Raw genomic sequence first — 24,172 nt, 5'->3', positions numbered from 1 at the left:
TATTTTAGCTGGTTTTCATGTAAAATGACCATGAATCATTGCTATACTGATTCAGTGTTAGCTGTTGTATACAAGGCCCCTTCATGATATGAATCCTAAAATTATAAGAAACATACCAAAAATATTTTGACTTTTATTTGTAGTATCCCAGCAACAATGCAACAAAACAGTTCCTGCAAGTGGAACCAAGTTATTGTCCCATTAAGTGCAACATGTTTTACATTTATATTTGTGTATCTTTATGAAATATTTGAAATTAAAAATAAATGGTATTCTTCCATGTTACTGAGCTCATGTGTGGCAGTCTCTTGAATTCTGGCATGTTCAAATAGATATGGAGTTTGATGAACATATTCAAAACAACAATACAAATGTACTGTGTACAGTAACATTTTATTGGAAAAAGTTTACAAGAAACCTGTTCTTGCCAACGCCAATAACATGGCTAAAACTCATAACCGTATAAGCTGCCCTGTAACAAGAATGATTCAACTTTTAAAACAAACTTATAGATATCATACAGTCTTGTTATGCATCAGTATACATCAGTGACTTACTGTAAAGACCATGAACACTGGCTATTGTGGTATCACATATTCCTTCAGTGTCATCTATGGTATAGAAATAAAAACAAGTGTGAATGACTGAGAACATACATGCATACAAATAAAAATGCATAATTTCTGGCAGTAACAAGACATTTTTTCAGGTGTTAAGATTAATACTATATCTGAGAACATGACAATTTGGCATTACAAAAGGATGCCTGAATAATCACAGTACTTGACCACTGCACTGAAGTGTACAGTGTTTATTTATGATCTCAGTAATCAATAACCATCTTCAAAACAGACTGAATCCTTTAAGCAGCTTGAATCAATTTGATGGATGAATAACAGGTATGCTTAGAAACAATATGACATTAAGAAATACTGGAATTTTAAAAAATATTTTCACCAACTTTATATGGAACCTTTGTAATCAACAACAAATGCCAAACTTTGATACCTTAACCTACCTTAACTAAAAATTGCATATACTGTAAAGCAAAATGTTTTCAGACATGACAAATGCTAAAGTATAAAATTGTACTTATTCCTTTTACAATACAGTGTCGCATAACAGCATTACTTTTACGTTATAACTATGTTCAGTTTTAGCCCTGACCTAATAAGAAAATACCATCTGAATGAATTCGTCTTTCTACTAATTACTTACAAAAGTATTTGACTGTGCTGAGCTCTCACACCACACATGGTGCATTAAAGAACGTTTAAGAGCAGTTTAATTATAGTTTATAGATCTTAAGTAATCTTTCTTCATGGTTTTGCTGAAGGTTTCTGTCTTACAGCTGGAAAGCTTGGATTTGGTGAAGACAGCTCTGGATATGGTAGTAAACAGTGTACCTGTTCGTTTTGTTTTGTGACTGTATTATGTAAAACTCAAAATGATAAAAGAAAATGAAATATTAGCCAAAACTAGACTTCTAACAGAGATGAGAAACTTCTCTCTAATTAAAAAAAGTATACTGTATAAGTTCAAAATACATAAAAATACATATTCTGTCATGGTTCGGATTTTGAGGAAGAGACTACGGCTGCATGGTCTTAGTGAATGTCAGAATAGTGATTTTTATTATACATATGTACATATGGGGAAGATGAGCAGTACAAGGCTCTAAGCGCTGATCTCCCTCCGAACAACCACGTCACAAGGTTTTTATTACAATGATGACGTCAAGTCACATGGTAAGTAACAGTCAGTTCCCAGAGCTCAGGAAGTTTCCCCTTATATGGCCTCCAGATGTTCCCACTCCGTCCAGCACTCAGAGAAAACCAGTGTGTGTGGTGTGTATATCTATTGTAAGTGTGTGTGTGTGTCAAACAGGGACCATGTAGGGACCTTGTCTTGAGACGCCCTCACAGTTAGATATTACTGGACATGATAACAGTTCCTCGCACTCAAAACGTTCTCCTTAAGTGTGTAATACATTGTGCATTTTGTGATAGTGTAGCTCTCAGAAAGACTGTCCTAAGACGACCTTTCTGTTCTTATTAAGTGTGTGTGTGTTGTTACAGGCCGGCGTACGTGCAGAACTGAACATAGAACTAAGGCAGGGTCCAACAGGACCCACAGGCTTCTGAGTGGTTACAGAACTGTGACACAGCTTTAAGCAAATAACAAGAATAGTACAGAACAACAGTAGACTAATTAAAGTACTGATAATCTGTGTAGATTAATATTCTAGTCAAAATAACCTAGATGTGATTCAAAGATTATTCTGTCAACTGGTTCAACAATGGTAAATGATTAATGGTTGATACTTCTGATTATAACTGTGATCATAAGAATACAAAATAAAATATCTCCTGGTCACATTCCTCCTCTTTGGGCTGGCTTGCCAGCCCAACTCACACCTGGATTTGTCTCCAAACCAAACAAACACGTTGTGACACTCATCAACCCCAACACCTCCGTTGTTTTCCAATTGTCCCACAACTCAGCTGATCTTTTAGCTTCAGACTCGAGTGTCAGCCTGTCACGCTTCAGGCCACCTTGCCACCTCCTCTTGGAGTGAAGAAACGCCCTCGGATTCTTCATTCTTCGACTCGCCAGGTAGACTACTGAGCGAGCCAGCCACGTTGCAGAGGATTATTCTGCCTCTGTTTACCACCCGTGTTGTGACCTGGAATACGCCTTTCCCTGAGCTCCCCTCTGCTCATTCACCCTCGTTGGTCTGGTGTTCCTGGATTTCCGCCACCCCTTCATGGTTATTGCTGTGTTAATGGGACCCATCCTTTTGAGGGGACTACCCGGAGCCCAAACGCCATGAGCCTTGGACCCAGGTGGTGTCTCGGCCGTCACTGTGTCTATCTCTGCTGCGAAGGACCCTCACCTATCTGTGACCTCGTCTGGTGTCTGTTCCTTCCTCTGCAAGAGACAGAAAGCCAACACACCTCCCTCGCCGGCTCTCCTAACCTAATGTTGTTGACTACTGACCTTCATAGACTAAGTGCCAGCTCGTTATAAGCACATTTGCAATTTGTGTATAAAAGTAAACAAACCTCAAACAAATTGGGCATTCTTAATTCCAACTTCCATTTAAATATAGTACTCAAGTTTGTGATCATCTAGTTATGCTCCTCACTGGTTCTCTAAATTGTCAAAAAACCTTTAATTTTGCCATACCTAAATTATTAAAACACAAACGAAATCATAGACCCCTTATATAGCTTTTACCTGTATGAGCACACTTCAATAATGAGCAACAACCTGCAATCTGTACCAAAAATCTTCATGGTTACACCTGCAATTAAAGACCAGATGCATTTCATATCCGTGTTAATTCTTCCTTATCTAAAACCTCCTCAGTTTCAGGTTAGTTTTGATTAGTCACAATTAATAGTTCTAGTTGTATTTGCAATCTCCCCACTGGAAACTGCACCAGAACATTACACATCCTCTCCAAAACACTCTCCCGCCAAGCTGTAACCCTGTGTAAAAACGTTAGTCAGCAGTTACATGTTAAGCTCCTTCAACTCCCAATTTACCTAAAAAGCAAATCCGTTAAATCAAGCAGCTCATTCACAACCACCTGTACATCATAGAGTAATAAAAGATTCAGCACAACAGACAAGTATCATGTTCAGGTTTTCTCCAATCATTAAATCACTATTATTGCCGCAATTTGTTTTATTCACACTTGGGCAATGTTACTCCACGTGTTTATCACTCAGAGCCCCCTAATGGCCAGTTAGTGAGCTCTAGGTTAAACTGTCCCCAAATTAGTTATTTGTTATTATTACTTGTTTTATTATTATTCTTTGTTTTCATGTCACTTGTCTGTTTTCTACTGCCCCCATCCTTACCAAAGCAAAGCAAACATTAGCAGCACATTGACCGCAGTCAAGCATCCACATTCCAGAGGTGCTATAAAAAGATCTCCTGTCAGAAGAAAACATTAAGAACTGTAACGCTGTAAAGAAGAATATATATATATTAACGCTGCGCAGTTACCTCTGTAAGCAACACAAGACACAAAAATGGCATTTAAAAGTTCACTCATCCTTGAATATTTTGTCATCCTCCTACTCCTGTAAAAAGAAACACACATAAATTCATCCACCCTCTTGTTCTATCTAGGTGGAGGTTAACCTTAAGTCGTAGTCAAGTCCTGTCAGTTTTTACCAGTCAGTTTTATCTCTCCTTCACTCATACATTCATACCTTCATTTTTTTTTCTTTCTTTGCTGATAGTGGAACCTATCGTCGCATTTAGTTTCCACTCTCAGCAAAATGACGTCATTTCAAAAGAGAAAGAAGAACTTGAGATCGGATTACCTCGGTGAATCCTTTTTTAGACAGGGACTCTCGTTTCTAATTGTCCCCATAAGTGTTTCCTCCAGAACCCATTTCAATGCGGAGAAACTCACTTACAACAATTTTCTCGCCGACGTGTAATGCTTGTAATTTCCGATGTGCAGATCTGCTTAAAGAAAAGATTCAGAAACAAAAATCAGTGCACTGTTCAAAATATAAAACAAAATAAAATGAAAGATAACAAAAACAAAAATACAACCGCCCGGGTCTTAGGACTTGTCACTAAATATTCCTCCCATCAGTAAAAATGCCAAACCTAAACCTACACAGAGTCAAATCAACACCACCTCAACCTTTTCCTATTCCTAAACCTATATGTTTTGCGTTCGTGAAACAAAATTGAACCGTTTCCATATTAAGTAATTTGAGCTCTTGAAATGTTTTAGTTCTCTTAATTCTGCCAATTTATCTCAACACTTATTCAATAACTTTTATTCCACTGCTACTTGGTCACTTCAATTTTACCTGTTCAAATTGCCTAGAGTTCAACAAAGTCTAGATCCTAGTTATCATGAAACTTGAACGGGTGTACGATGATTTACTTACAGTAATTTAGAATCATCACTCAACCCAACTCTACTACTGGCACTGCGTGACTTTTCTCACCCTGGAAACCAGAACTTAGTACAGAACTTTAATACCTCAGGCAATCGTGTTCAAGGGCTGGCCCCCCTTTCTCTTCTTCTTTGTCCGTGTGTTCCTCCTTTTATTAAATCTCCATCACAATGATGTGGCGCTCTGAAATAAGACTCACACTGTTAATTCATCGTTTTCACTCTGGACCACTGCTCAGGCTGTTTTCTTTTCTTTTTTAGTGTACAGTAAACAATTGAGTCGAGTCTTAGGCCCCAGATATCTCACACAGGCATCGTTTTCATAACTAAACTGCTCCTGAGTCTGCTCCCCAAACCACACAAATGCCCTCTGGGCTTATTATTGTAGCAGATTCTGGATTTGGATTTGTTGTGTGCAGCATTGAGCCTTTGTTAATAAAGCATTCTTCATTGCAGCAGCCGGAGCATTATGTGTCACTTCTTAGTGAATTAAATCAACATTTTGATTTTGGTGCATGGGTGTGTATCAGTTTTCACTCCCTCAACGAGTGCATAAGTGTTCATGTGTGTGTTTCTCTTCATTCTAAGTCGGCGCATGCAGAAGTGTGTGTTTGGGTGTTGGTGTATGTTTGTGTTCATCACCTTCCTGTTCTGTCGTTTAAGTAAACCAGCGGCCTGAAGCCTGCCCTGGGGTCCTCCCTCCTCTTTGGGTCTGTTTGCATCCGTTGTTGCAGCTGCCTGCATCTTCTCCTTGTAACTTGACCCTTTTGCTTCTGTAGCTCTTTCTGGGTTTGCTCCTGCTGTTGGAGCTTTGCGTCAGGTCTGACGACCTCCTGCTCCAGCAAGCTTCCACCTGATTTCAAGTCCTGTATGTGAAACTCCACGTCTGACTGATGAGTTCAGCTAGCAACCAGCTCCTCCGGAGCCGTGCTCAGTTTCTGCTCTGATGCCTTGAGCTCTTACTGAGGGCAAAAACCTCAGAGTCTTTTCCTTCCACGTCAGATTGGAGTCTGTTTATGTTGTCCTTACTTTGCTCCACGGCCTTCTGCAGCTCTGCTGTTCGGCTCTTCTCAGAGGTCAGCATTCTTTTGCTCACCCTCCCTTTTCCTCCAGGCTTAATGTGCGTCTCGTCACAGCTCTGTCAGCTGAAGCTTTAGCATTCTCTTTCTGCAGCACTGTTGACATCCTCAAGTTGTTGTTGTGTGTCCAGCTGCTGTAGCCTTCAGGGGTCAAAGGGTCAAAGATGGTAGCGGAGAGGGCAACGATGGTAGAGGAGGGTAGGAGTCCAGGTCAGCTTCGGCTTTCAGAAAAAACAAAAACAAAACAACCACAGGCGAACAGGAAAATGATGTTGTGTTGGCTGTGTTATCCAGAGAGGGGAGAAACAACGGGGCCTTCTCTCCCCCCCTTCTTTTTTTTTTTTTGTCTTTTCTCACCATATAATCAACTCATAACCCCCCAAGTTGGCAGGACAACACAGGTACGTGTTCAACTTCTTAAAATCATGTTTAAAAACCTAAAAAGGAATTTACTGTCCTTCAGTAATCATTTGTCTTAAGCAATCAACAAAAACATGTCACAATTTAACTCTTTTAACCACTAAATTTGTCGTGTCCTCACTGGATGGTCAGACCAGTGTCTCTCCTTTTGAAGTTAAGTTGTTGTCCTGCAACCCACAGAGTTTATTTGTCAGTAGTGGATAAACTATATCCTTTAAAAACAGGTGTATATTAAGTGTTGCTACTTTAACCTTGCTTGTACGTGCACATGTATGTAAGCTGTTTCTTCATTGCATGTGTGGGTGCGTCTGTATATGGGTTAATTTAACTTTTTCTCAAACGAGGCATTTCACTAACACGCACATGTGTCTGTTCCTCACACTTCTCATACCTTTCTCTGGTTGTGTGTGGTTTTATTTGTTTCAGTCATTTACCAGGAACATCTTTTCCTTTTCTCCAGGACTTCCGCCAGAGGTAAACACTGGTGAGATTCAGGGACACAGCACCCAGAGCAGTTCAGCGAGAAAAACACGCCTAAAACTTCATTCTTTCTTTTTTCCAGGAGGGGTGGGGACTACTCTGGTGTCCAGCCGTGAATTTTTTAGCCAAAGCTTGGCTTGTCTCCTGCTGTCGTACTCAGGTTTCCAGATTAAGAAAAAACCACCTGTATGAAGACACTAAACATACATTTAGTATTTGTATAAACATAACTGCCTAAATTATTGAACTCTTGAGGAGGGTTGATTTAACTCCTTACTAACCCTAAACCCCACCAATAACAATTTCTCACTCAAACTTCTATGCTTCCATTTAAACATGCGAAGCCAGCAAAAATTCACACTCATACAGCAAAGCTTTAACATAACCATAATTCAACTCCTCCCTCAAACGGGAGAAATCACCCTGAATCAACCAACTCTATATAAAACTTCAAACAAAGATAAACCACAAACATTTCTACACTTCTGTGTCTGCCACGCAGCACAACAGGCAGAAAATCACCGATTAATCACAGTCTATTCAATTTATACTTAACACCACAACAAAAGAAAAACCTGCTCTCTTCACAACTCTCACAGCTAAAGTCACCAACTCCAAAACCAACTCCAAAACCGCTCGGCCCCGCGGGCTCACTCGGCCCCCACCTTTGTTCTCTCTCACAGAGACAGAGAGAGAGACCCTTTCCCTTTTTTTCTTTCTCAGCACTCATACACACACAGAATCCCCTCTAAGAGAAAGAGGGAGAGAAGAGAAAAGAGTTTGTAGAGAGGAAGTTCAGCAGGAGTTTCAGATTTAACAGATTTATAAAACTTATTTACACACACAGGTAATTGAAGTCCTATTTACCTATTTACACACGGGCCCGCATAGACGTCGTATGCCAGAAGAGGTTACACCTAAGTTTTTGACTAATTTAAAAGCATCTATAGCCCAGGCCTCGCCTTGCTGATCAATTACACGCCTCGGGGACGCCACCCCGACAACGGCCCGATTACTAAGTTCTAGTTACTTTATAACTGCTTCCCGCAACTGGCAGGGAATTCCACGTCCGACGCTGGCACCAAACTCACGCCTTCAGCTATACTTAAAACTCACAAGTCAGCCACGTTAAAAGGTCACGGCCGGGTCCGCGACCCTGTCGATCAAAAAATGCAGTATAAGACAATCACCCATTGATTGTCTAGCCTTTTTAGGGAGTCCGAATCCCCACGGACGGCTAAATCCGGGCAAAAGCCTAAACGCGCGTCCGCGAGTAGGAGTCAGTGCCACCTGCTGGACAACTGCATTCCTAAGAGACCGCGTCTCTAGTGCTAAAATAAATTTAGTTACAAGTTATTACTTGTTTTAAAAGCCTCACGGTGAGCTCTCAGCCCCCTGACGCCCGAGACCGCGTCTCTGCTAATCAATTAAACCAAATCCTCTACACTAACCAGGTGACCGCTGGCATCCAGCCACCCACATCGGTTTCCACACCTTAAACCATGTTATTTGTTTCCACACACCTTAAACCGTATTATTTTAACCTCATATAACCTCTTAAACCTCTTAAAATTCGCTCCCACAATAAACAGCTATACCTTTTATCAATAAAATATTCCCCAAACATCTAACACTAATTACCCCAAAATCACCACGGACAGAACAGAAGCTCCACTGAGTGAACCTTTAATTTAGCACTTAATTTCCAATTCGGCACCTTTGGAGATCCATCAACAGGCGGTGCTTACCTCTCATATTTCGGGGCCCATCACTCAGTGTAGCTCCTGGCCGTCCGTCTGACACCACTTATACCCCAGCCACGCTCCATTTGTCCCTCCTCAAACCGGGTTTTTCGGCACCAGAATTGTCATGGTTCGGATTTTGAGGAAGAGACTACGGCTGCATGGTCTTAGTGAATGTCAGAATAGTGATTTTTATTATACATATGTACATATGGGGAAGATGAGCAGTACAAGGCTCTAAGCGCTGATCTCCCTCCGAACAACCACGTCACAAGGTTTTTATTACAATGATGACGTCAAGTCACATGGTAAGTAACAGTCAGTTCCCAGAGCTCAGGAAGTTTCCCCTTATATGGCCTCCAGATGTTCCCACTCCGTCCAGCACTCAGAGAAAACCAGTGTGTGTGGTGTGTATATCTATTGTAAGTGTGTGTGTGTGTCAAACAGGGACCATGTAGGGACCTTGTCTTGAGACGCCCTCACAGTTAGATATTACTGGACATGATAACAGTTCCTCGCACTCAAAACGTTCTCCTTAAGTGTGTAATACATTGTGCATTTTGTGATAGTGTAGCTCTCAGAAAGACTGTCCTAAGACGACCTTTCTGTTCTTATTAAGTGTGTGTGTGTTGTTACAGGCCGGCGTACGTGCAGAACTGAACATAGAACTAAGGCAGGGTCCAACAGGACCCACAGGCTTCTGAGTGGTTACAGAACTGTGACACAGCTTTAAGCAAATAACAAGAATAGTACAGAACAACAGTAGACTAATTAAAGTACTGATAATCTGTGTAGATTATATTCTAGTCAAAATAACCTAGATGTGATTCAAAGATTATTCTGTCAACTGGTTCAACAATGGTAAATGATTAATGGTTGATACTTCTGATTATAACTGTGATCATAAGAATACAAAATAAAATATCTCCTGGTCACAATTCCTAACATCTCTTTACAGTTATGCTCTAGTGTGCATGAGCAGTTCAAATGTAGCGCATTGCTGTGAGAGTCTAAACAATGTCCATCACCCAGACATTACTTTCAAGAACTGCATTAAATTCAGAACGAAAATCTGGGAAGTCTTCATAGCTGTTAGCTAGCTGCAGAACATTCCCACACGTGCGTCCGACTGGTCTTCTTGTAAACTCTGTCATATCTTGAAATTCCACATAAATACTGTTTGTTACTATAAGGTCAGATCCGGTGCAGAAACGCATAAATTTCTGAAGTTTAATGTTATCCAGCTCTCTGATGAATCTTTTGAGATGATTTTTCACTTCTTTTTGTTGTGGAGTCAAATCCACAGCAAATTTCAGCAGCTGGCACACTTTTTTGAAGTTGGTTGCAGTTCAGAGAATAACTTGGTCAGTCCCTCCGGACTGAGGGAGATATGGGGGTCGATGATCTCCCGCCAGCAGTCAATAACAAACATTGGTTTTTGGACAAGCTCTTTGTGTGCTATTTCATCAAGGATTGTAGGAAGAGTCTCAGCAGTGATTCTTTTTCTACAGCCATAACTGTCAAGAATTTCCACAAGATCATCCAAGTCAACTGCAGAGAAATCTTTTACTGCTTCCATCAAAACATCACATTCTTGGCTGGTGACAAACTGTAGAAAGTGTGCTTTAAGATCACTGTAACACCACTGAAAAGCACTTGTTCCAGAAAAGGGATTGCAAGTTTATTTGGAAAATACTGACATTCTTGGTAACCTTTCAGGAGTATTCGCCCAACTGCCTTCCATTTTTTCAGCAGGAAAATCATGGCGAATGAATGGCACTTTAACAGTTGCACCTAGGGTGCATCGTTCATAAAATTCATGCCAGAAGCATGTGAGTACATCTCTTAGTATTCCTGATCCAGTGCCTGGTTCTTCTGTGTTGTCTGGAAGTATGCGCTTCACATTCAGTGTTTTGGTCAAAATCTCCTCATCAGAGAAAGCAGTAATCATGTCATGTAAAGTGTCAGTATGACGTATGGTGATTGTTATTATGTTCTCTGAATTAGGTGGACTGAGGGGTACAAGAAAACCCTCATAGACTAATGTGTCTTCTGTATCTTCTTCAGCATCAAAAATTGGACCAAAAGTAATTTCTGGATCATCTAAAATTTCTGAACCAGCGATGACTTCATCAAAATTACCCCTGACTTCCCCCACTTGCAATGGATTAATATCACTGCCACTGCTTTCTGAGACAAACACCACTTCAGATGTCTCGCTGGCATCTTCTTCAGGATCTTTTGGTTTTGTTGCAATGTAGAAGCGTAACATTGTCAGTCTCGCTGCCTCATACATATTGCCAATAGACTGGCAGGTATCATCAGTAAGGTGGTTCTGTTTAAAGTCCCAAACCTCAAACTCAAAATCTGTTTCACATCCCTTAGGAGATATGCCATTAGGAAAAAAAAGTTTCTTTCCTTCCTGAAGAATATCTTTTAATCCAGCATCAGTGGCCATTTGAATTTTTCTAGTGCCACCTCCCTGCTTGGCTCTCACCTGTTTGGCTATTTTTCCATCACAATGTATCCATCCTATCTCAACATTGCGTGTTGCTTTTTGCTTCTTTGTCTGTCTTATTCCTGCATCTGTATGTGAAGTGTTCTCCTTTGGACTTTCTTTTCTGGTTTTTCATTTTCTCACGAAGTTTTTGCAGAAGTCCTAGTTTTCTTTTTGACAGTGGTTGCTTGCTTTTGCAGAAATTGAAGACGGCAATTCGGTCTCCGTACGAGGGAATGTAGTTTGCCAAAGTTGCGTCATCCATCAGCGCTATGATGTCACAGTCAATCTGCACACAGGAAGAAAGAAAAGACAGTCATTTTCTGCAACATTTACACTGCAAAGCAATATTACAGTTAAGCCTCTTAGGTCACCGCTAATGCCAGTAGGAGAGTATTGACTGTAGTTATCAGAAAAGCTATCTATTTTATGCAGGGCGAAACACAATAATGAAAGAAGCAAACTAAGGCATAGCCTTTCAGTAAATAATAAATCCTCTTCTGTATTTAAAAAAAAGCGGGACTTGATTGGTTATGATGTAGGTAGTACGTCTTCTAAGGATGTTTCTACGACACTGTGGTGGCGTCTGCTGTCTTTTTATGTTGTGGTCTGCTGGAGTGGTGGAATGGCAGAGAGGGACAGGGGAAACTTAACAAACTGGTCGGGAGGGCCAGCCTTTAGCGGTCTGCTAAAGTCCACTGATCAGACTGGGGAGGAGAGGATGTTGTCTAAGCTAACATCCACCATGGACAACACCTCCACGCTCTCTGCATGAGACTGTACGACCACTGAGCAGCTCGATCAGCAGTACACTTTTGTGTACACGCTTGTGTACATAGCTCTGTACATTTTTATCTGTACATATGAATGTTACTTATGTATGTAAGACTATAACGCAGAGTCATAAATACACAGTCATTTAAGCAAAGGTATTACACATAGACACAAAGTAACATTGTAAATCAGTCTTTGGCACAATATCGGGATTATTTCGTTATTTATTTATTTATTTTTGTGTTTATGCGAACAATATGCCTGATTTGCGACTTTCTGCACTTCTATTGGTTGTGCGAACAAACGTCACGTCACTCCGAGGTCAAAGTTCAACCCGGCAGCGCTCCTCAGCCAGCACTTTTATATATAGGAGAAAGATGATGTCATTCTGACATTATAAACAGTTTGCTCATTTCTTCCGACACTGTACCACTAACGTATACACAGTTACATGCACTACATTAGTTTGTGTTAGCTAACATGTTGTGAAGGGATCGTCAGTCGGCCACCGTCAGAACAACAACCGGGGCTGTGTCGGTGGCTGTGTATGAACGCCACCCATTTTTCTGAGTGAAATATCCGCATTAACATTCCTTACAGTTCTCTCCTCCGCTGTACTAAGTGTAACTTACTTGTACACATCAAATATATCAGTGATATTGGCAGGCGGCTAGCATCTGTAACACAGCTCCGCTTAACTGCCTTGAAAAACTCTGAAATAGTAGAACAATAAAATAAAATGCACGAACCCCATCTGGGATGATCCTGCGATCAACAACAGTTAAAACGTCAATTCACCTAGTATACTGTAACATCGTGAAACACGTTCATCCTATATAACATTATAAGCTAACAAGCATGCTAACAGCTAACCGTAACTGGTACCGTAACTGTTTTCCTGTAAAAATAGGAGACACCAAACTATTTCTCTTTTTTGTTACTCACCTTCTGCTCTTCCATTAATAAAATAGCATCTTCGGGGACCCCTCGGCCACGCAAAAAGTCACTTATATCCACCATATTTAGTGAATTAGTTCTCCACCTGCCAAACTGGACACATCGCTGTCACCGAAGCTGGAAGCCTGCAGGTGCCCACCTCAAAATTCTGAGATTAAAGTCAGAATTCTGAGATTAAAGTCAGACTTCTGAGATTAAAGTCAGAATTCTGAGATTAAAGTCAGACTTCTGAGATTAAAGTCAGAATTCTGAGAAAAAAGTCAGAATTCTGAGATTAAAGTCAGAATTTTTTTTGTTTTTTTTCCAGTGGCCCTAATCCTCTTCCGTACCTTAAACCTTCATTCACAACACTTGAGTCATAACATTTTTCAAAAGACTCTTGGATATAAACAAAGAAACAACAATGGAAAACAATGAGATGTTTCCAAGCTGGAGGTGAGATGTGGAGCTAACCAGCTGGTTTGAGTTGCAATAAAAATCAGCGTCGTCATGGTAAATCAGCCTGGATGCAAAGGCTCAGAAACAGAAACATATGAATTTTTCCATATTTAATTAGATTAATTTAACACTGATAAATTTTGAAACATTTGCATGCAGTGGTTAGATGTTAATGACTGTGGAAGATTATAATATACCACATAAGAAAAAGCACCACAGAAACCAGCACACAAATACTGCACTTACACAGTTACTCAACCTTAACTCAATTTTCATTTCGCTTCCTTGTCCTGCTCTCAGGCTCTGAAGGCAGTCAATGCTGAACTCAGAAACGATTACTCTGAGAATGAGGAGCTCTTTAAGGTCATACTAATCGATGACAGCTCATCATCAGACTTTCTCATGAATCAGATCCGTGAACATGGTGAGTTAATGATACCTCCAAACACACTTACTATTAATTCAAATACATGTGTCTTATGAGGAAACTTTTAAATTTTGAGAAAATGAATAAATGGAAACAATTAGACTGAGAAAATTTTTTCCTCTTCGAAGTGATTCTGATTAACTCTTGTTTACTCCACCACTCTTTCTAAATCATTCAGGCTTCATTTGTACAGCACCTTTCATGCACTTCAAAGTTTTGCATAGATTAATGACAGGCTTACAATAAGAAACGAAACAACTAAAAACACAATCTAATAAAGGAGAATACTTTATTAGGGCAGCACGGTGGCACGGTGGTTAGCACTGTTGCCGCACAGCAAGAAGGTCCTGAGTTCAATTCCACCATCAGGCCGGGGTCTTTCTGTGTGGAGTTTGCATGTTCTCCCCGTGTCTGCGTGGGTTCCCTCCGGGTACTCCGGCTTCCTCCCCACCGTCCAAAGACATGCAGCTTGTGGGGATAGGTTAATTGGATAATCCAATTGCCACTAGGTGTGAATGCACGAGTGAATGTGAGTGCGAATGGTTGTCTGTCCCTGTGTGTTGGCCCTGCGACAGACTGGCGACCTGTCCAGGGTGTACCCCCGCCTCTCGCCCTATGACAGCTGGGATAGGCTCCAGCGCCCCCCGCGACCCTGAAAAGGATAAGTGGAAGCGAATGGATGGATGGATGGACTTTATTAGTGTAAGGACTCTAAAAGCAGTTATTAAAAATAATAGATATAAGTAAGTAATAGTAACACTATTGCACTAATCCTGATAGTCTAAACAGTTTTGGTAAATCCGATTGTCCAGCAGCCTTTTCATTCATTCTTGTTGCAGGGCGGGATAGACTTATCACTCTCTTTTACCCAGTGACTGAAGATCAGCTTGTGAGTGAGTTAAAAAGAAACAACACCCACCTGTACCTGTCTGATGAACCAAACAGGTTGAAGGTTCAGGAAGCTTTGAATGAAGGTAAAAGTGTTAAATGTGGTGCTAATTTTAAGACAAAGTGCAGTTTCTGCTGTTGTACTTTAATGACTCTGTGTGTTACTGTGAATTAATCTCCCTGTATCAGGTGTAGCAGCTGCTATCATGTTCACCCCAAAGACATACATGCCAGTTTTTGAGGATCAGCTGCGTGTTGCCTTGATGGTGACGCTGTCCTCTTCTCTAATGAGTTCCAGGGGGTTGGACTAAAAGCATTCTTGAAGAATGAGAAGCAAAATGTTGAAAAGCCAATGAAGAAGGTATGATTTGCCTTTTTTTTTTTTAAAACATTTTAAAACACCACATGCCATAAACAATATATATATTTAATCAAAGAAAAGAAAATCTTTGCTAATTACATTAAAATAACTGATATCAGCTAAATTATCCAAATGCACTTTCCTGCTTTGACCAGATGGTCATGTGTTGAGTCTCTGCTCTTCTTCTCTTTTCTTTATTCAGGGACCATTCAAAGGATTCTTGGAGGTTTTAATAAACTGCAGAAAAAGTTGCATAATAGAGGCCTGTACAAGAAGTGTCCCATTCAGTACCTACCTGGTGACATCTCGAGGGGCAGGCTGTGACGGCTACAGAGCTTTAAACACTCTGCGCACCTGGGGTCTGGAGCTTGATGAAGCTGTGTTTGTGGGGAGGGGCTAACAAAGGTCCTACACTGCAGAGGATCAAGCCTCACATCTTCTTTGATGACCAGCAGTGTCACGTTGGTGCTGCATTGGAGGTTGGCACAGTGGCATGTCTAGTGCTCTCACCAAACTAACAATAAATAGCAATCTGTTGATTGGATTTTATAACTGCTGGAATATGTGAACTTGAAAAGTATGTTTCCATAATGCTTACATAACATGCAAATAAATTAACAAACAAACATCTTTATCTCATCTGTGGTCTGTTGTGTTTTTTTCTGCAGTATCACTGTTTTTGTAAATTTTGAATTCTATCAAATGCTTCTTAGTAAATCAGCTGTTTGTGAAAATCAGCTGATAGGTTTTCTTTCACTGTTGAGTGAAAAACAAACCACTTCAACAACTGAATCAACAGATCAGAAGGGATGGCAGAAGTGATGAAAGCATTTTTTGTGGCATTATGTTCATAAAAAATATTTTATGTAAAAAAAAAAGTCTGTACTATGTGATAGAGCTGCAATAGCAGACTTGGATGTAAATGTAAATTAAAGTTTAAGATTTTTTTAAAAGTCCATCTATGAGCCCGTCTATTACAGTGGCTGTGATCAGAGTTACGTTACATCAAGTGAAATAGAGGTGAATTTGAAGTTAAGCTGATGATGCTTAGATTCCTTCACTGAATTCCACCTTCACACCAACTTTATAGTGTCTAGTATAAAGACATAAACAGGCATTAAAAGATACAAAGGCATTAACAGTATACTGAGTATAGAGGATGGAAATCGGCAATGACAACTCGTGAAAAATACAGAATGTCTGTACCTTTGCAACCTCTGAAGGTTTCTTGCTTTGATAAGACAGGCTGGATTGTTGATCTGCAGGACGGACACCTCTATACAGGAAGTCTGGTTCAGCTTTTTTATTGAAGTCCAAGTGTATCCCCTGCTTTCCCTCATATGATAAACCCTGAGAAGCACTATAGGTCAGATCTTATCAGTCACACCAGTTAGCAGCAGCTCCCCTCTTGATCATTGCACTTGTTCACCTGGGATGATTTAAGAGGCCTGGAAAGAAGGCACCAAGGGACTGTAACATTAGAAGGTGGAGTAGCCTGTATGAGCTTTTTAAACTAAAACTACTTAATACTCACATTTATCCCTTTACTCTTTCACAAAGGATTAAGTGTATTGAACACAGTTAGCTGTACTAATGATCAGAGATGGGCAGCGTTACTGTAATCTGATTACTTTTTTCATTGGAGGTCGGCACAGTAGCATGCCTGGTGCCTTACCAAACTAAAATAAATAGCAATCTGTTGATTGGATATTATCACTGTTGGAAATATGTGAACTTGAAAAGTATGTTTCCATAATGCTTCAAAGATGCAAATAAATAAAGAAACAAACATCTTCATCTAGGGCATTATTGTATTTTTTTCTGAAGTATCAATGTTTTTGTAATTTTTTTTTTTCTATCAAATGCTTTTTAGTAAATCAGCTTACTCCAACTCTGACATAGCATGTAATATATCACATTTTATCCTCAGTCAAAGGTCTTTGAGTTGTATTTCACAGGGAGAGAACAGAATGAGAGCTAACTTCACTCAGAGATGGGAAAAAAATATAAGAAAGGAGAGGAAGAGGATAAGGCAAAGACTGCTGAGTGGCAGTTGATGAACTGGAAATTTAAAGCTTACATGAAAGTCATTTTTATACTTTTTATTTAAGAACATTTTTATACAGCAAAAGGGAAAAAAGGGGAAACAAAAAACCCCAAAATATTATGAGGTCATGGGAAGACAAATATATGCACGCATATACATCTGCACATACATACATATACATAAATACTATAGTATTGCAAGTTCTATGCATTAAATAATGCTGCCACAGTTTGTAAAGCCCAGCCATTTTCTCCAACGTCTCCTTCCCAAGTCCCTCTGAAATCGCAGGGTGAAAGCCATACATTCCACCAATCTGATGTTTTTCACTATAGAAATAAAAAGACTTACAGTGGGAGGATAGCCTTTTTCGCAGATGCCAAAAGAATTCTCAGGAGATAAACTTCATCTGTAACTAAATCTTCTGCAAAACATCCCAGATACATTGATGCGAATGTACAGCTCACATTGAATCCCGGTGCTTTTGGAATTTTTTTTAAAACTTCCAACCAGAAGGGTCGTATGGACCGGCAGGACCAGAATATGTGTCCATGGTCTGCCATGACTTCCCCACAGTTTCTCCAGCACAGTGCAGGTGTAGCACTGAATTTAGACTTTTGTTTAGGTAATATGGAAAAATGTATAATGTTCTTCCAACAAAAGTCCTGCCACGTGTTGGAGTTAGTTGTGGTGAACTGTGTTTCCCAAGTCCTTGTCCACTCGTCTTCTGTAATCTCAATGTCCATTTCTCTTTCCAATTTCTGTTTTATGTAAATTGTTGAGTCCTTTTTAGCTTAATCATACATTTGTACAGTTTACTTATCAGGGCTTTGTTGCTCCCGGAGTCATAAGCATCAATGAAGATGTTAACAATCGAGAAGTCTCCAAGGACACAGCTGTTTATTCTTTTACCAATATAGTCCCGAAATTGCAAGTATCAGAAGAAGTCTTGTTTCTCGAGGTCGTAAGTCTTACATAAGGTATCAAAAGCCATCATTTTTGATTTTGAGATAACTGTACAGCAGTAATACCATGCCATGCCGATTGTCTAAATTTGCTGTCATGGCAGGTAAAAATTCAGGGTCGTATGCTGGCCACCTCAGATGTTTTATCTCCTCTTCAAGTTGTGCCTGCTTGACCACTCCCCTCCATTTTTTAATGTCAAATTGACCCATTGGCTGGTTGTCAAAATATTGTCCAACTCAGAGGCTGCGTGGCCAAGCCTAGACTGGATCGGGGTGCCCGAGAGAGACATCTCAATCGCCTTCCACCTTGCACAATAAGATGGGTTCAAACACACCAAAAATCTCAACTGAGCAGACAAGTAGTAATCCCTTAAAGAAGGTAGAGCCAAGCCGCCTTTTTCCCTCGGCAACTGCAAAGTAGAGAAGTTCACCCTTGCTCTTTTGTTGAGCCAAATTAATCTTGAAATGTGTTATTCCATTCCTTGCTGACAGCTCGGAGTGCAGCCAGTTCTGGTACCAGAGCCCTAAAAACGCTGCGCTCCTGGGGTCTGGAGATCGATGAAGCTCTCTTTCTTGCCGGCGCGCCCAAAGGCCCAATGCTGGAGAAGATCAGGCCACATATCTTCTTCGATGACCAAATGTTTCACGTGGAGGGGGCAGCAGAAATGGGAACAGTGGCATGCCACGTGCCATATGGGATCGCTCAGAGAGTAGTAAAAAAGGGAACAAAGGACAAAGAGACTCCTAATGCATCCAAATAGCTGAGGTATCACTGTGCAGGAGCACAGCATACAGGGGCATTTACCTTCGGCTTTCATGATTTTACTACTGGAAGAAGTACGCTGTCCTGGATTAACAGTGCAGTTAGTTAATGCAATATCATAGAATTAAAAATGTATATGTTAATATTTATCAAAGCATTTATTTTTCGCTAACACGTAATTATTATTTTTTATCAGTAAGTAAAAAAATTACAGGTTGTATCAAATGGCTTTATTAATTAATCTTATTGATTTATATTAAGATATCAAACAGACATGTTTGATATGTTTATCAAACATGTTCATCAAACAGGGGCATGGGCAAATGTTTATGTTGCCAGGATATAAAAAAATCTTAACTATATAACAGGGATTGCTGTTGAAAATGCTGTTAACATTTTTTTTTTATAAAACATAATAAAACACAGAATTTATTGACAGAATAAAGAATGAACTTTCCACAAAGGGATTCTAGTCAACATGAATTCATCATCAGCTCATTCTGTTCTACTAAATCTGAATAAATGATTCAGGCACCATTATTAAAAGTCATTAGTTATAAAACCCTTAATCATGAAGATTTCCTATTATAACCTGGTGCTTAAAGTGGTATTTTAATTTAACATTTATTCTTGGTGATTCATTTTCTCTACCAAACAGATATTTATTTTCTTTACTGCTATATGTTTAACTGACATATCTTATAAAAGAGAAAAAGCTATTTCAAAGTATTAGAAATACTCTAAAGGATAAATTTAATAGAATCTATAATTATCTCTAAATAATAATATTTAGACTCCAGGATACTAAAGAAACATGAAGGATACATTTTTGTTTTGTGGATTTGTGCGATTCATTCACTTTAATTCTTGTCTTCATGTTTGAGTTTTGCAAGCTGGTGCCTTCTGTTGTCTTCTGTTGTTTTATGATGTATGCGTTTATGTGACTTTTGCATGTTGGTGGTATATATGCTGTATATGTAGGTTATATGAATGTACCTTAAGATTTAATATTTTTGAAAATATGTACGTTACTTTTTATTTATTTAATGTTTCTCCTTGTTCACGATGACAGAGAGAAGTCTAAATATATTCAGCATTTACTAATAGTTACCATGTGCAGTTTTAATTTCTACTGCTTCCTCCTGAAGTGCCGAAAGTTCAGTGTCCCAAATTTTTATTTGTCTGCCTGTCTGTCTTTTTTGTCATGAAGTTGTGTTGATGCTGTTGCACTTTATCAGACCAATGTTGCTGTCCGATGTGAAATCTGGTTAAGAGTGGGACAAATGTGTAGCTGTTTTTCTGTTTCAAAATGGAAGTAAAAACCCTGTAAAAATAATCGGATCACTGTTTTCCTGTCTTTTACCATTGTTGGGCTGTGAAGGTCCAAAATTGTACTTATGATTTAGGGTTAAAGTAAGATTTTACACGTGGGAAAAGAGAATAGAAATAGAATAGAGAATAGAAAAGAAGAAATAGAAAGAAATAAGAAATAAAGACAAAATTCAGATCCAAATCTTGTGTAAAAACCCTTTCACATTGAGTCCATGACATTTGTCTTTTATTTGTTAGTTGTTTTTCTGACTCACCTGTTTTAATGCGGCTGTTGACCAAAACCATGTAATTTTGCAGGATGAATTTACTACTTTTATTTTTTCAACTCCAATTTGGCTTTCCCAATTTTCTCTGGTGAATAAAAAGTTCGGACCAAGTAGATGGTTTGGCAACTAGTGCGCTCCACTAATAAACTCCACTAAGATTTTCTTTGTATACAGGCTGTGATGAGCTCACATGTGCTACTACAGCTGCTCCTCTAAGGTTTACTGCTCTTTGTGGATTTAGACAGCAGAATTTAGTAGGATATAAGCAGATGTTACATGATGTATCATGGATGATTTACAGCCTGTGCAATATCACTGAATTTCTTTCCAATCTGATACCAAATCAAATTCAGGGTGTTATTGACAATACTAAAACATAATGTGGTTGTAAAATCAAAACAAAAAGTAGTTTACTTAGTAAATTTTCATAATGAATACAAGACATCAGATTATTTGTTCTTTAATTAAGAATTCATACAATAAATAAAAAAAATACTTTGAATATACTGTGACTTTGTAATGATACCTAGCCTATATAATCCAGTTTAAATGTTCTGCAACTTTGCCTGACAAAATCTAGGCCAATTGAATTGATGTGAGTTGATCTTAGGGACATACATATTACTCAAAGCTAAACTCATACAGCTAATTATTGTAGCATGTATTTATTTCATTACTTATTTCATAACCATATTTATTCATGTAAATTTGAACAAATGGGATTCTGTAAATCCCTGTCCTTTTAACACAGACACAAAAACCTAAGCCTAGACATAACTCACTTTCCAAAATTCATTGACAGTGCTACATGTCACCAACAGCTCCACCTTTTCTCTCTCTGTACCTGGATCTGCCTGCAGCACCAAAGGACTGTGCAAGCAACATGTGTCTCACCCTGGCAGCAAATGTCCATCTCCTCCTCTTCAGTTCACCTCATCATGAACTCGTCATCATTGGGGTGGCTGTGGCTCAGGGGGAGCAGGTCACAGGTGATATTTGTTGAGCTGTTTGAAACACTGAATTTGAAATTCTCTGCCACTTAAGAACAACGTCAACAGCGCCACCCCACTTTGACATATAAGTTAGTACCAACAGTGGCAGAGTGACCTCTGACCTACCATGGAGAAAATAAATTAGAGGCTGTGAAGGTTGTCTGAGTCAGAGGCAGAAAAAAATGTTGGTTAACAGGCTATTGATTTATCCCTTTTTACACAACTGTGGTTGAGCCAACTGAAGAAAAATGAAACTAGAAAAGCTTTACAAGGAAACAAAACGGGGAAAACACATCTGCAACTTCAAGACAATCCTGAACTAAACTGAACTAATCAAGAAACAGTTTTGCACTGGGTGAAACCCCCTTTAATGGGGCCCCTGACAATAGTCTGTTCACCATCATAACCTGGCCCACGCTAGCTCTGGAGAGGAGATGCAGCTCCTGATTATATAGTGAGAGGCTCCTCCCACTTACTGAAACAACAATGAAATATCAAATTAAGAGTAAACATAGGTTGTTTATAGTAGTGTTAAATCTGCCATTTAAATTTCTTATTATAAAAGTTAAACAATGGGAACATTAATATACATATATTTAGAAAATCCCCACGCAACTGCAAATGTTTAAAATCAACAGATTCTTCAAACTCATACCAAACTCCTGCTCCTTCATAACACTTGGTAACTTCCCTCCAAGGAACTTTACCATAAAAGGAGTCCAAAAACCCAACTGGTTTGGCTGTTGCTATGTTTTTACCAGATGCAGGCCAGGTGCAGTCTGGAGGAGAAGTGAGAAAGAAATTAGATGCAAATCTTAAAACTAGTATTTTAAGCAACTCTCTTCTTGACTTCAGGAGTAATGTGGCAGCAGTACACACAAAACGCTGCAGTATGCTTAGAGGTCACAGGCCAAAAAGATTCTTTCTCTTGTCAGCAGGGGGAGACAAAGATGCATAAGCAAATTTTTTCAGTAGCTGGATTTTTAACCAAAGACCAGTCATTTTACTTCTAATAATCAAGTGTAGTGTTTTATAATGATACTGCTAATAAGCACTGTACTATGTTTCCGCACAACAATTTCAGTGTGTTTTTTTTTTCTTTTCTGTCACTCCATGGAACAGCTCTTGAGGTCAGAATAGAAACTTTTTATTGTCTCACAAGTCACTTCTGAATACTCTTAAAGGGTTTTTATGAATGTTTGACATGTAGTTATGCTTTTTATTGCTCTTGTTTATTTATTATTTTTTATTCTACTCTGTTTACATTTGTAGTGTTTCTATTTTTTCAAGCACTTTGTAACTTTGTTTAGAAAAGTTTCATATCAAAAAGTTTTAAACTGGTGTAACAGGAAATGTCATCTCCAATATGTTTTTCTTCAAGAAAATAAGTAATTATGTAAAACATAATTAAATAAGTAATTACATTTTGCAGTCATGCCTAGCAGGAGGAGCTTGTTAAATTAATACTTTTTCAACATTTTACTAAGTCAAAATAATAATAAAATCTGCTATTTACTTTAACTGTAATATATCTCTAAATGTCCTCATTTGTGTTCCAGATTTGTTTTATTTCTGTTCTAACAAACAAACAAAGCTTTGTAAGGTTTAATGGGAACAAACTACAGAACTTCTGGAACACTATCATTTGGACAGGTGAGACCAAAGTGTTTTTTTCTGTCATGGAACAGTTCATGGAGGTCAGAACAGAAACTTCACTATTGCTTTACAAGTCACTTCATTTTTTTCATATTAAAAAACTTTAATGACTATTTGACATGTAGTTATGTTTTTTATTGCTCTTGTTTATTTATTATTTATCCTACTTGTTCTGTTTACATTGTGCTATGTATATTTTTTACAAGCACTTTGTAACTTCTGGTAGTTGTTCAGACATAACTGTGATGTCACATGACTGCAGTGACAACAGCAGTGAAATCTGATGAAGCCTCACCCATGAAGAGTCCTCCTTTACATTCAGGAATCAGATGAATAAAAGATTAGGACCTTTTCTTTCTTACTTCAAAACAAGTTGTGTACATTTAATTTGTCAAGGCAGGTTAGTTTGAATGACCTGTTTTCTTCCTTTGTTGTATGTTCTGTTTGCTTAAGGGGAAAATCCTTCTTGCATTATTATGAATCAGTGGTGTGTGCTGCAAGCTGTGGTGCTCTAACTTCCTCATCTGCAGACTTATTATTTTAAATATAATCATACGTATTAAACACAGTATATATGGAGCGACCCATGTTGTAGGTGACGTCAGACGCCGGAGATTTGGCGGAATAAAAGCGAATGGTAGCATAGAGTTTAACAAAGTTTTTTCAAGCTTCAGTATTACCAAATATACTAATCAATTGTCATATAACTAACAACATCTGTCCTATCATCTCTAACACCCTGGAGGACAACGGGGAGAGTTTAGACGCTCTCCAAGATTACATCGACCGCTGTTTTCAAGATTTAGTAATGAAGAAGGCCCATCTTCCCCGGCCAAAATTGAGACGCCGTCATCGAAGAGATGTCGCCCGGCAGACTCCCCCCGGTCATCCCTGCCGCCCGGACTCGCAGCCACCTCCTGGCGCTCCACCGGGGCCGCCACGTCGTCTTGTCCGTTCGCTGCTCTTCTCGCAGCTTGGTCCTGATGGACGCCCTTTACCCCACCCCGACCCCTTTCTAAATCTCATGTCATGCCGTAATGCACCTCTTGTCATTCGCCAGCGATTGTAGGTGGTGGGTGGGGGCCCATCTCTTAGGTGGTGTGTGAACGCTTGATCGCTTGAAATTATAGGCTACCTCACGCTTATAACTGACGCTCT

The 24,172-nt window shown here is 39.3% G+C and overlaps 1 protein-coding gene and 2 long non-coding RNA genes across 3 annotated transcripts in view; 1 reads left to right on the top strand and 2 right to left on the bottom strand.

Annotated features, from left to right (window-relative positions):
- Nucleotides 1-14,854, top strand: LOC120740039. Its single transcript, XR_005697315.1, has 3 exons — nt 1-11; nt 14,620-14,721; nt 14,825-14,854. It is a non-coding gene; the product is annotated as an uncharacterized LOC120740039 (long non-coding RNA).
- On the bottom strand, nt 6,785-9,737 carry LOC120740038. Its single transcript, XR_005697314.1, has 2 exons — nt 8,661-9,737; nt 6,785-7,109 (listed from the first exon to the last, which is right to left on the bottom strand). It is a non-coding gene; the product is annotated as an uncharacterized LOC120740038 (long non-coding RNA).
- Nucleotides 14,855-23,899: 9,045 nt separating the features above from the next.
- The window catches only part of LOC120739794 (cytosolic 5'-nucleotidase 1A-like), a 6,913-nt gene continuing 6,640 nt past the window's right edge, over nt 23,900-24,172 (bottom strand). The window contains exon 7 of the mRNA XM_040041685.1: nt 23,900-24,102. Within this exon, the coding sequence (XP_039897619.1) occupies nt 23,900-24,102 (203 nt within the window). The remainder of the gene's footprint in view (nt 24,103-24,172) is intronic.

This window comes from Simochromis diagramma, unplaced genomic scaffold, assembly GCF_900408965.1.
Source record: "Simochromis diagramma unplaced genomic scaffold, fSimDia1.1 OVJJ01000304.1, whole genome shotgun sequence".
NCBI lineage: Eukaryota > Metazoa > Chordata > Actinopteri > Cichliformes > Cichlidae > Simochromis > Simochromis diagramma.
The sequence above is the reverse complement of the archived record's forward strand: the minus strand, read 5'-3'. Positions and strand labels throughout refer to the sequence as shown.